The sequence below is a fragment of the Xiphophorus hellerii genome, chromosome 18 (assembly GCF_003331165.1).
Source record: "Xiphophorus hellerii strain 12219 chromosome 18, Xiphophorus_hellerii-4.1, whole genome shotgun sequence".
Classification (NCBI taxonomy): domain Eukaryota; kingdom Metazoa; phylum Chordata; class Actinopteri; order Cyprinodontiformes; family Poeciliidae; genus Xiphophorus; species Xiphophorus hellerii.
Genome location: NC_045689.1, coordinates 1,867,766 through 1,880,142, shown reverse-complemented (window position 1 = coordinate 1,880,142; position 12,377 = coordinate 1,867,766). Strand labels below are relative to the sequence as shown.

Below are 12,377 nucleotides of genomic sequence, written 5' to 3'. Positions count from 1 at the left end.
CAAAGATACAAACTTGTGAAACAAAGACGAGTTGAACTCAATTAAAAACTGACATAACTGGAAAACTGAGAGTGAGACTCAGACATGATTGGACTTCATGACGGCAGAACTGCAACAATTTATTGGCACATAGATATAAATTAGTTTGAATCGGCTGGAGAGGGCGAAATCTAAACCATGCAAAACAAAACTCAGTAGAATAGAATAAAATCTTTATTCTCATTGTAACAATGAAACATTGTACAACAAAATTCAGGTGCAACTCTACAGATAAAAAATATAAAAGTTAAAGACAGAAATAGGCAACTAACCTCTTGGCAGCATTCAGGATGGTGAGAGCTAATGGGTAAAATCTGGTTTTTATTGTGTTAGTTTTAGTTTTTTTAGTTTGTCTAAAGTGTCTTGAAATGTGAGCAGAAGTTTTCTGACGCTGCAGAAGGACCTTCATTACTGGAACAAGTAGAAACATCTGCAGGCATGAGGTGGACATCAGTTTGAATCGGCTGGGCGTTTCCATGGGTCCAGTTAGCAACACGAAAAAAATACAATTATTTTTAGTGAAAGGTTTTGCGCTAGGTCTTTGGATGTATCAAATGGAAGCAACAACAGTCAGAAACGACCAAGAAGATGACAGGAAGTGACAGGATCCATGTTTTTAATAAGCTACCATGTGAACAAACTTATTGATGTGATTTTAACTGAGTTTCTTTTTTAATGGAAACACACCAATAGTGAAATTGTATTTTCTTACATTAGTGGAAACACAGACACAGACAAAAGACGGGTCAGTCTGACGGTCGGTCCAGGAACGTCTCTACTGGGAAGAACAATCAGATCATTCAACTCATTTTTGAAAAGCTGTAAAAAAAAAATGATGGATGGACATTAAGAAATGAATATTGATCTGTTATCTGTTTGCTTTCAGGCTGACCTGAAGCTCTGGACCAGGACGGTTTGGTAGAAAACGATGATGGAACCATTAAAGGAAAACATTTCTTCACATCAATACTTCATCTTCAGTGGCTTCAGTGAGCTTGGAGCTCTGAAATCCTTCATTTCGATCCCCTTCCTGATTCTGTTCTTTGTGTCTCTGTTTGCCAACTCCCTGCTGATCTATGTGGTCATTTCACAGAGGAGCCTCCACTCCCCGATGTACATCCTCATCTCCTGCTTGTCATTTGTTGATATGTGCCTGCCACTGATTCTCATCCCCAACCTGTTGCTGAACATCTTGTTCAACGCGAGCGGGATCTCTCTGAGCAGCTGCCTGGTTCAGATGTTTTTTGTTCATTTCTCAGGAACGTGTCAGTCCACTCTGCTGCTCTGGATGGCGTTGGACCGATACTTTGCCATCTGCAGGCCCCTTTCCTACCATGATCACATGTCTCTACCCAGATTCCTCCAGTTTGTGATTCCTCTTCTGGTCAGGGATGTGGTCATGATCGTGACGGTGGTGATTCTAGCAGGTAAAGTGTTGTACTGCTTCAGTAACGTGATAAACCATTGTGTCTGTGAACACATGGCCTTGGTGGAGTTGGGCTGTGGCAGCACAGCCATCAACAGTCTGGTTGGGTTATTAGGAGTCTTCCTGGTCACTGTGTTTGATTTCTTGTGCATCACCGCTTCATATATAATCATATTCCGCTCTGTGATGCGTTCAGGTAAATCCAGTGCTAAAGCTCTGCACACCTGCGTCACTCACATCATCGTCATCGTCATCAGTTTGACCTTCGTGCTCACGGCTTTCCTGTCGTATCGGATCAGAAACAGCCTTCCAAACGCTGGTCGCCTTTCTGTCAGCATCTTGTACCTGTTTCTGCCGAGCTGTTTCAACCCGATCATCTACGGCATCAGAACCACCGAGATCCGAAAACACATCTGGAGGACGCTGTCATCTCGCACGCTGTGACTTACAGCTGAAAAACTGTTTCAATTTTTGGTTCCATATTGTTTATTAATAAAAATGTTTCAAACATTTGCTTGTTAATATTTTAGTTTTTAAGAGGATTTTTCTTTAACAGTTCAAAATACTGTGATATTTGTAAGGAATCACTTTAAGTCTGAACTTTGAGCCCAGGCTGTCGCCACATTTATTGTTTTTAAACCTGATTTGTTCTGATCCAGCAGGTTCATGGCTGAATTGAACTTTATTTATCAACCAGCAAACCAGCACCTGGTCTGGAAACGTGATCAGAACAAACTACGGTTCTGAACTGTAGAGTTAGAAACCAGAACATGGAGCCTATAGCATCCTGCCTTCACACACACAAGATCTTTAAGACATCGCCTTACTGGTGGTTCAGTATTCACAGATTTTTAACGTAACTCCAAATTATTTGCATAAAATTTATCTTTTCACGGACACACCTGATGGTCCGATAGACCCGGTTTTACTGGAACCAGAACATGTGTTTCATCTCCAGCTGCTGTGGTTCTCTCTCTCTCTCAAACCAACCTGTTCCCCTCCTGGCCAGTGGGGGCGCTGCACCGAGAACCACTGAGCGGTCAACGGTCCGCTCGGTGTTCACATATGGATTCAAACTGAACCCAGACCGAGGTTTGGAAGATCAGAGTTTGATTAGCATTCAAAAGCAGGCAGTGGACTACATCGCAATGAATTCTGGGAAATATATCTAAAACTAGCGTGTTAGCCTAGCTCTAGCAGCAGAAATGTCTCCTGGTCTTTAACCAAAGACTAAAGAGAAATCCTCCAACACTAAAATCTGACGCCTCCATCTTGTTTCCATCTGGTGAAGAAGGAAGTTGCTCTCAGCGTCTTCAGAGGGTTTTGTGTCATTTCCTTCAGTGGTTCTTGGTGCAGCGCCCCCACAGGCCAGGAGGGGAACAGGTTGGTTTGACTCAGAGCAGAGAGGAAGAGAACCACAGCAGCTGGAGGTGGACCAGATGTTCTGGTTCCAGTAGAACGGAGCGTACCAGGTGTGAAAACATCCTTACAGTCCTTTTTAGTTATTTCTGTCCCCACATTAGACCAGAACATCAGTATCAACCAAAGCCACTGGATGTCAAAACGCTACAAAACACGACATGATCAGGTAAAGCCCAGAAAGGACGACTCACATCAGGTTTCAAGACTCATTCCAGCTGCATGGAAGGTCAGAAACATCTGCATAATAACAATAATAATCTGATTTCATCGTTGTTTCTCCACAACATCTTCTGCATGTTGTCTCATCATCAGCTAACTTCCCAGCATCTGTGAAGGACCAGAGCAGGAGCTGCTGCAGAGCCGAGTCATGGCGCAGTGAGTGACGAACCCACGCAGCAAACTGCTCTGCATCCTGAGTCAGAGCTCAGGTCAGAGTTCAGGTCAGAGTTCAGGTCAGAGCCGCAGCTCTGGGACTCCCAGCAGGAGACACTAATGAAGCAGATAACCAACCAATTCACCAAAACATCTGCAGACAGAGGTGAAAATCTGACCTTTTCTGGTTCAACACCAGGAAGGAAAACGTATAGAATTACTGATCATTTTGATCAGTAATTTATTGATGAGTTTGTTTTTCAGTGATGATAAACACATTTTTATGAGTTTAACTTCACGTTTATGCCAATATGGAGAATAAACTCTGGAGAATCAGATTTAAACCTCCTGCAGCCAATCACAGCGCCGCTGCCTTCAGGGTCAGCCGTCCTGTGGGACGTCTGGACGTCGGCTATAAGACGAGCTGAGGGGAGACTCGGCGTGTCCTGATGAGGATCCAGCAGCAGGTAGGAAATTTAACTGGGTTTTTAGACTGTTTGAGTTTCCCTCTAAATGTTTCCAGACAGAAACTGGAGTTTATTTATTTAAGCAGATCAGAGATTAGATCTGGTTTTACCAAATACCTGTTCAATAACTTCATGTTTACTCGACTGTTTGATTTAAATTTAAGCCGGTCTAATGAACCAGACAATTTCTCTGGTTCTTCTATTAATCCAGTTAGTGATGGAAATCCGGATTGTGTTCACATTCTTGCAGGTTTTTTTAAAACTGTATTTTTACTTAAAGTTCCTAATTTAAATTAATTAGTGTTTAGTTACAAATTGGTTTTTTTTTTCCATTTTCTTAAATTAAAATACAAAAATTAAATTGAATTTAACAAATATTTATTTGATTTTTCCTGTATAATCCTTTGTCGATGTTAGTTTACATTTTTTATATGATCATTTGTGAATTATTTCTGTTTTCTGTGTCGATTTAAAAAGGTTCTGAAACAATGATCCTAAAAACTAAAGAAACATTTAGGTTTTAGTTTTCAGTGTGAAATGAAATGAAATGATCCAGATGTAAAAAAACAGGAATTTCTTTAGCTTCATGCGAACTAAAAAGAAATAACTCAACCTTTTTATTTTCCTGTATCAAACCAAGTTCTTGTATTTAAGCAGTTTTATGATAAGTTTTGTTTCTGTAATAGTTTGAAGGATTTATAGATGATAAAATCTCTTCCACTGAGTTTAATATCTAAATATTCAGAATTTATTTAGAACCATTAAATTCATATTCATTATGGGGAAATTTTTAAAAATTATTTTATTAGTATCTGTGTTTTTTATTGAATAGATGTTTCATTACTTCACAGACTAACAAAACTAAATAATAGAACTTTACTACCAAACTCTGGAAGCGAGTTGTATAAAAATATTAAAGTTACATTTACTTGAGTAACTTTATTGGAAAAAAATACTTTTGAGAGAATTTTTACTTTTACTTGAGTAAAATTTCTGGATTTTGAATAAAAAACAAACATGTTTTGACCAGAAATCCACCAGACTGACTCAGACCTGCAGCTTCTGTCAAAGTTTAATCAGTTTTTTATTGAGAAAAACTGATTGGAAATATTTTTGTTTTGCCTGATTTTGTTATTCTGTATTTATATAAATTATTTTAATTTCAGTCCTTAAAACAAAAATTTCCTATTAACTTTATATTTTGGTCCGTCTAATTTTGTGATTTTTAAATATTAAATTTGATCATTTGATCAAGTACTCAGTACTTCAGTAAACTTTTTACCAAATACTTTTTCACTCTTACTTGAGTAAAAACTTGTTGAAGTAGCTTTGCTCTAACTTGACTACAGGCTTTGGGTTTTCTGCCCCTCAGCACAAAACACCAAATAAAAATAAATTCTGTTTGTTAAATTGTTTTAAAACATCTCAGAATCAGGAATCACAGCAAAAACAATTATTATAAAAACAGATGATCTGAATCTTTACTGGTTCATTTTCCCTGCTTAACAGTTAGATTAGAGAAAATCAGACAATATTTTTACAGAATCATCTGTGAACATCTGGTGATGAACTCTGACCTCAACCTTCAGAGCCACATAAAGACAGTTACAAGGTCGGACTTCTGTCACCTTCCACTGAGAGGAAATACTTTAAAATGCTGTTGGTAGTTTATAAATCACTGAACAGATTAAAGATCTGCTGCTGATCAACCTTCCAGATGAAGCAGCTTTCAGCTTCTATGCACCACAAGTCTGGAACAAACTTCCAGAAAACTGCAAAACAGCAGAAACACTGAGTTCCTTTAAATCCAGACTGAAAGCCACATGTTTAGAGTTGTTTCTGAAACATCATAAATGAAACGTTGATCAACATTCTGATGCGTAACAACGGCAACATGTAATGTTTACCATGTAATGTCTTTTATGAGGTTTTATTTCTGTGGTTTTTACGTAAAGCACTTTGAATGTTGCTGAAATGTGTCATATAAATAATATTGATTGATCGATCGATCGATCGATCCAACCTGTTGTTGTTTCCAGGTGAGGCAGCGCCATGTTGGACGCTCCACTCACCAAGAACTTGTCCCACTCCAGCTTCCGGTTCAGATGTTTTCCGGAGCTGCAGGACCGCCGCTGGATTCTGGCGCTGCTGTTCTTCCTCTGCTTCCTGTCGGTGCTGCTGGGAAACTCTGCGCTGCTCTACGTGATCCGCAGGGTGGCGCGCCTGCACAGCCCCATGTACGTCCTGGTGTCCCTGCTGTGCGTGGTGGACGCCCTGCTGGCCTCCGCCATCCTCCCCAACATGCTGCTCAACCTGCTGTTCGACTGGAGCCACGTCTCGTTGACCGGATGTCTCATCCAGATGTTTTCCACGTACTTCCTGTCGTCGCTGGAGTCCACGCTGCTGCTGGTGATGGCGCTGGACCGCTACGTCGCCATCTGCCAGCCGCTGCGCTACGCGGACATCATGAGCTCCTCCGCCTTCCTGAAGCTGCTCGTCTTCGCGCTCCTGCGCAGCGTCTCCATCATGTCGGCGCTGGTGGTTCTGGCCGGTTCTCTGTGGTTCTGCGGCTCCAACGTCATCCAGCACTGCTACTGCGACCACATGGCGCTGGTCCGCCTGGCCTGCGTCAGTACGCAGAGGAACCAGGCGGCTGGGCTGGCGGTGATCGTCTGTTTCGTGGGTGTGGACATCCCCGTCATCTTCTTCTCCTACGTGAAGATCGTGAAGGTCGTGGTGAGGGCGGCGGCGGCCAGCGAGGAGCGCATGAAGGCGCTTCACACCTGCAGCACGCACCTGATGGTCATGGTGTGTTTCTACCTGGTGGGCACCATCGCCTTCCTGTCCGGCAGCATCAACATTCCCATAGCAACGGGCATCAACACCCTGATGGGCGTCGCGTACATCCTGATCCCCGCGACCGTCAATCCCATCATCTACGGTGTTCGTACCAAAGAGATCCGCCGAGGCCTTCAGAGGATGTTCCAGATCTCAGCTCTGAAGGTTTCTTCTGGAAAACGACTGACATCCGGTCAGGAGCCCACAAGTCTGACTCTTCAAAAGTAACGCAGTGTAAAATATTTATGAACCGAAAGCCTCCATCTTAATTAGTATCATGACTTTAACCAACACTGAGACAAATTAGGAGCCAAAATAATCCGGTTCTCAAAGGCCGCACCTGATTGGACCAGCAGGTCATTGTGGGCGGATCCCAGTGTGAACAGGAAGTGTTTTCAATAACAACAAATAAAAAACATTCAGTTGTGCTAAACCTGAAGCACTAATCATAGACGTTAGCTGGGCTAACAATAAAGCGCATTAGCTTCTGGTATTTAGCGGAAGCTAATGCTAATGTGCTAAATTCCACCATATTGATATCCAACATGGCGGAAGAGGAAGTGGAACTGCTGTGTAAACAGTCCTCATCCACTTCAAAATAAGAGCACGAACATAGTTAAAGAATTCGTAACAGTCATTAATCTAAATTTACATGTTTAACTTTATTCAACTGAAAGTTTACAAAACAGTAAATCAGCATTTTAAAATGTATCTGAAAAATTAATGAAGCAGAAGCTAAGTGCGCTAAACGCTAAAGTTAGCCAAAATGCTGAGCTAATAATTAGAAGAGTTCCCACGGCTAAAATTAATGCCATCATTTCTATTTTTTTAGAATATGTCTAACTTCCTCCTCTGGCGTCAAACTGTCTTTTGTTTCTTCAGTGTCACATTCCAGCTGTTTTAATGAGTAAAGCTTCTCTGACTGTACAGATATTTATGAGCAGGAAGGGTTTAATAATACCTTACCATTATATTTAAAAACAAAATCAATTTTGTAAGTGAAATAATGTGAAACTGGAAAAAGCTGTTAAAAAATTAAAACAGTTTTGGTCACAAATGTCAGGCTGTGTGTGAATATCATGACTGACAGTGAAAACACTCAGAGCTTCTAATAGTGTTTTTATTAAAGACTGTGGGGAATATACAAGTTTTCTCTGACAATATCAAAATAAAAGACAACTGGAACTAAAGTATAAACAGACATGATGTGTTTCTTCCTCATCCTCCGACTTCGAGTCTCCAAGACAACCTGGTGTCAAACATCTGTCAGAAAATACAAGTTCAGAATCTCACTTCATATTAAAATCAGCAAATATTAAACAGAAACCGTCGTTTACGGCCACAGGGTTGACGAAGAGAAAAACTGTGAACGTTTAACACACAGATGATCAGTTCACTGATCATCAGGAGTTTAGAGGAACAAATTCTGCTTTTTTAAAAATAAAACTCACACAGAAATCTACAGTTAATTACAGATTAAAGTCATTATTTTTTTGTATATATTAATATGTGGAAAATATTGTCAAAACTCAAGTAATTTAAGGGGTTTCATCTTCTACTGTATCTGCTGTTCAGGCTGCCACCAGCAGGTGGCGGTAGCACAGCAGGTTGGAACAACAGAATTTAAACATGTGCAATGTTGGTTAACAGTATTCACCCCTACACATTTTAATACTTTATCACATTTAATTGAAATGAAACTAATTCACTCATCAGACAGAGATAACTCCAGTAAATTCAGATGATTTCATTTTACTGAGGGGAAATAAATGATTTAAAACCACCTGAACCAGATCAAACAGTGAATTTACTTCTGTTGACCAGTAATCTTCTAAATCACAGACTAGATTTTTAAAAATCATTGTGGAAGTATAGGAATTGTTTTAGAACCAGACTTTAGCTTGAACTTTGACTTGGCCACTCCATAGCTTTGGTTTCTGTTTTGCATTTTGACCTGTTGATCAATATCCTGCTGCAAAACCGGATCAGTGCAAGAGAGCTTGAGTTCAAGTGAACTCTTCCTTCAGGGTTTCCTCTCAGAGAGCAGAAATTATGGTTCCACCAATTACAGCAAATCATCAGAGGAAGGAGAGACCAACACCCTGACGGCTGAAATGCTGCGCTGGTTTTACTCCAGAGGAAACGGGACCAACACCTTCCACTTTAAACTCATCAGGATTTCCCCTGAAAGGTCGGAGGTCATCAGGGTGTTAGCAGTAAATGTGAGGAAGACCTTCATGTTCTTCTGGATCAGCTCTGGTTCTAGAGTTGGAACTCTCCCATTTTCTCTCTTTGTCATCAAGCATGACCTCTGACCTTAACTGAGGCAGTGAGGTCTGCAGAGCTTTAGGGTGTTTTCCTTCCTGATAGTCCAGTAAACTCGGTTCGATTGGGAACCAAAACTGCAACATTTGCTACATTTCAGCTGGAGAGTTCGCCTCCTCACTGTTGTTTGTGGTTGTGAAGCAGCAGATCACCAAGATCCACCACCTGAACCTGCTGCACTGAACGCACAAGCATCAGAACTTTACCAAGACTGCTCTGATGGGCTTTGTTGTTTTCCACCACATAGACGCTCAGCTTCATGTAAATCTCTAAAAGCCATGGTGTCAAGAAGGAAAGCAGACAATAAAACGCTGATACCAGCTGGTCTGCAGGATGATGTCACACGAGCCTGAAGACAGAAAACTCCAGCTGGACGTCTGAGCAACACAACAACCAGCCAGACGAGGCTCTGGCTCCCATTCGCCCAATCACATCCAATCACATCCAGTCTAGAATCTGTAGACAACCTAATAAAGTTTGGGGTCATAATCTTTTGGCTGGTTGGTCTGCAGACCAGTTGTTGGGACCATACATAGGAAATGTCATTAATTAAGGCCACTTTCACTGATCTTGTAGGACTGTCTTCACCTGGAGGTCAGAACCGCGGTTGGGTTTTAAGAAGAACCATAAAGTACAACAGAACTCTGTGGAATTGGACTTCTAACGATCTCTGGTGTCGTTTAGGAGCAACATGCATGTTCCAGTGGGTCTCACTGCATTTCTTTAACTAAACCACTGCTTTGGTTTTTCTACTACTGGTGACTGTAGGCACAGCTTTCATGAGCTGGGAGAATATTTTTAACCCAATGATGATGATTTGGGTAATGATCAACATGTCGAAACAAACCAAGGATAACTTCATTATTCATGACCTCAATAAACAATAAAATACTGATATATTTCATGCACTGGTTCCTTGTTGTCTCGTTGGGTCGGTTCTTCACCTGCAGACGTAAGCTGAAGTCCCTGATGTTGATCTGGTGGGGAACCGTTGCAAGTCATCTGAATTTGGCAGTGTTTTTAAAGACCCTTCAACATAAAACACTGAAACTAATCTCAACACAACTGAACTCCCGATCGGTCTCTAATGGAAATACGAAGAACAAAGAGAGGCATGCGTCCAGCGATCGCCGGCTCTGAGTTCCTGCCGAGGCTCGGCCCGACGACACAAGGCTGCGGTATTCTACACCCTGCGGGACGCAGAGAGAGGACGGACATGAACAAACACACAAACACGCCACCACCGAGTGTTTGGAGGGTGTCCAGACTGCGGCTCGGCCTACAGGTAACCTCTGCCGGCTCCACACTACAAACAGCAGCAAAACAACAACAGTGACGGCCGTGACGCCCGTCGCCTCTATCTGTCGTCGGGTTTGGGTGAGTCCAACGGTTCCTCCTCTTCCTCCTTCTCGTCTTTAGCGCCAATGAGCCGCTGGCGGGCGAAGTCCTCGAATATGATGTCATCGTCACTGAGGGACGGAGAATGTGACTGAGGTTAGTTCAGAGCTTTGGTACAACATCATCAATCTGCTGCCGACACAAACAGACCGGTGCCCAGAATTATTCATACCCCGGGAAATTTAGATTTAAAGTTATTGCTTAACTTGAGAAATATTTCCTCTTACTGTAACAGGAACTATGTGGGTCAAAAGATAAAAAAACTTGTTAGTCCCACTTTTATGCAAATTCTCATTTCTACCTGAAAAAACTTTGGGATTTTGTGAGTTTTCTGCGTTCTCCAATGTTCCAAATAGTTTATCCAAATAAACACGGTTTAATGTGTGCAGATGACCTCAGTGGAATAACAGCAGCTTTCTGCACTTGGTTTGGATTCAAATCATGGCTGCAACAAAAGTGCTAAATTAGGACCCGTCACTGCAAATTATGGCTGCAAGAAACGGCTGCAAGGTAATAATCAGAAGTCTTTGACTCCCAATGGCCACAGCACAAAACATCATAAAAACTAATATCAAAGAATGTTGCAGAAGTAAAAGAGCAACTGGCAAGACTGGTGATGCAAGAAGTGAAGGAGAACCAAAGGACCAGGCCGTCCTGGAAGCTGCGGCGGCGCAGCAGCAGCAGCCGAGTCCAGACAGGCCAACAGACGCCTGCAGGCAGAAAGACACTTTTCAAGGTCAGATTGCGCCAAGTCTGGTTGGCCTTTGATAAATCTCTGTGGAAAGAAATCTTCTGGTCTTCATTTAAATCTAAAATGTAATGTTTGATGTTAAAAAGTAAAAGCATTTATGGTGAAACATGGTGGTGGAAACATGATGGTTTGGCATATTTTTCAGTCAACAGAAAACCTAATTAAAGTAAATGACAAAATAATTATGGTGAGAGTTTAGCTGCTGTGTAAATATTTTTACATTTACTGGTGAGAAATTAATTGATTATTTTGGTTTTGCTATTTTTTTGTTCCAATGCTAATAAAATTACATTGGACACGTACATTGTCTTATTATCATTTGGGGAATAACTGCGTCATTTCTGACCAAACAAATGTTTTGATTAAATGAAAATAACTTTAAATCCATTTATGAATAAGTCTGGGCATCTTGCCTGCTCCACTCGGTCAGATCGTTCTCTGTGACTCTGTGAGGTGAAGATCACCATCAGCCAGGAAGAGTCAAAGTCCAGTATGAACTTCAACAGCTGGTCCCCTCCATGCCTGGAGGCTTAAATCCATTACCTTCCCACCATGTGATTGGCTGATGTGATCTTTATATTCACATTTTGTTGAACAGGCGTCTTTAAAAATAAACCTTTTCTAACAAGAAAAAACAGATTATTCAGATGAGAAGCACCAACATCACAACCTTCATCCTAAACTGTGGCTCAGAGGAAGGTTGTAGGTTTGATCCCAGATTCCTCCTGTCACATGCTGACCTGACCCAAAGTTGCCTACGAATTGGTGTGAATGGGTGAAAACCAGTTTGAGTATGGCTGTCCATCTAACTTTTTAAAACACCTGGTAATCTTTGACTTTGTCCAGACAGCAATACATGTTTGATGAGCTGAGAAGTAGACAGAAAGTGAAGTGGAATCGATATCTGTAGACCAGATGAGTGTCCAGCCTGATGAGAGGATGAATTTTAATTCAACAGACATAGAGATGCTTCTGCTGACTCCCTGCTAGGTAATGTAGAGATGTACACACACTTTACATGTTTAAAGTAAAGCCTTTGATAAGCATGAGATGAGCATGCTGCACACCAAGAGCCTGGATGTATTTTGAGAAAATGAAGCCAACAAACCAATCTGGACGTTTTCAACATTTCACTGAGGATAAATTCATGCGCAGCCTTAATGAGACTCATTAGACCGAGTTCAATTAAAAAGCTTCCAAAGAAAACATCAGAAAGTGCATTAAAACTGAAAATAAAACCAGTAATGAATCCCTCTGAGCAAGGCAAACCTCCTAATTGGGTCTTAAAGCAATCTCACTATCATAGTAATAATCAGTAAGATCCAGAGTGGCTGCTGAC

General features: G+C 41.4%; 3 protein-coding genes across 3 annotated transcripts in view; 2 read left to right on the top strand and 1 right to left on the bottom strand.

Annotated features, from left to right (window-relative positions):
• Window positions 1-206: 206 nt before the first annotated feature.
• On the top strand, window positions 207-1,974 carry LOC116707543 (olfactory receptor 52N2-like). Its single transcript, XM_032544929.1, has one exon. The coding sequence runs from the start codon at window positions 968-970 to the stop codon at window positions 1,907-1,909; it is 942 nt and encodes a 313-aa protein (XP_032400820.1). The 5' UTR covers window positions 207-967; the 3' UTR covers window positions 1,910-1,974.
• Window positions 1,975-4,971: 2,997 nt separating this feature from the next.
• On the top strand, window positions 4,972-7,754 carry or55e1 (odorant receptor, family 55, subfamily E, member 1). Its single transcript, XM_032544909.1, has one exon. It carries the CDS (start codon window positions 5,779-5,781, stop codon window positions 6,790-6,792), a length of 1,014 nt encoding a protein of 337 aa, XP_032400800.1. The 5' UTR covers window positions 4,972-5,778; the 3' UTR covers window positions 6,793-7,754.
• Window positions 7,669-12,377, bottom strand: part of arrb1 (arrestin, beta 1) — a 25,414-nt gene continuing 20,705 nt past the window's right edge. The window contains exon 16 of the mRNA XM_032544881.1: window positions 7,669-10,358. Coding sequence (XP_032400772.1) covers window positions 10,247-10,358 — 112 coding nt within the window. The 3' untranslated portion in view covers window positions 7,669-10,246. The remainder of the gene's footprint in view (window positions 10,359-12,377) is intronic.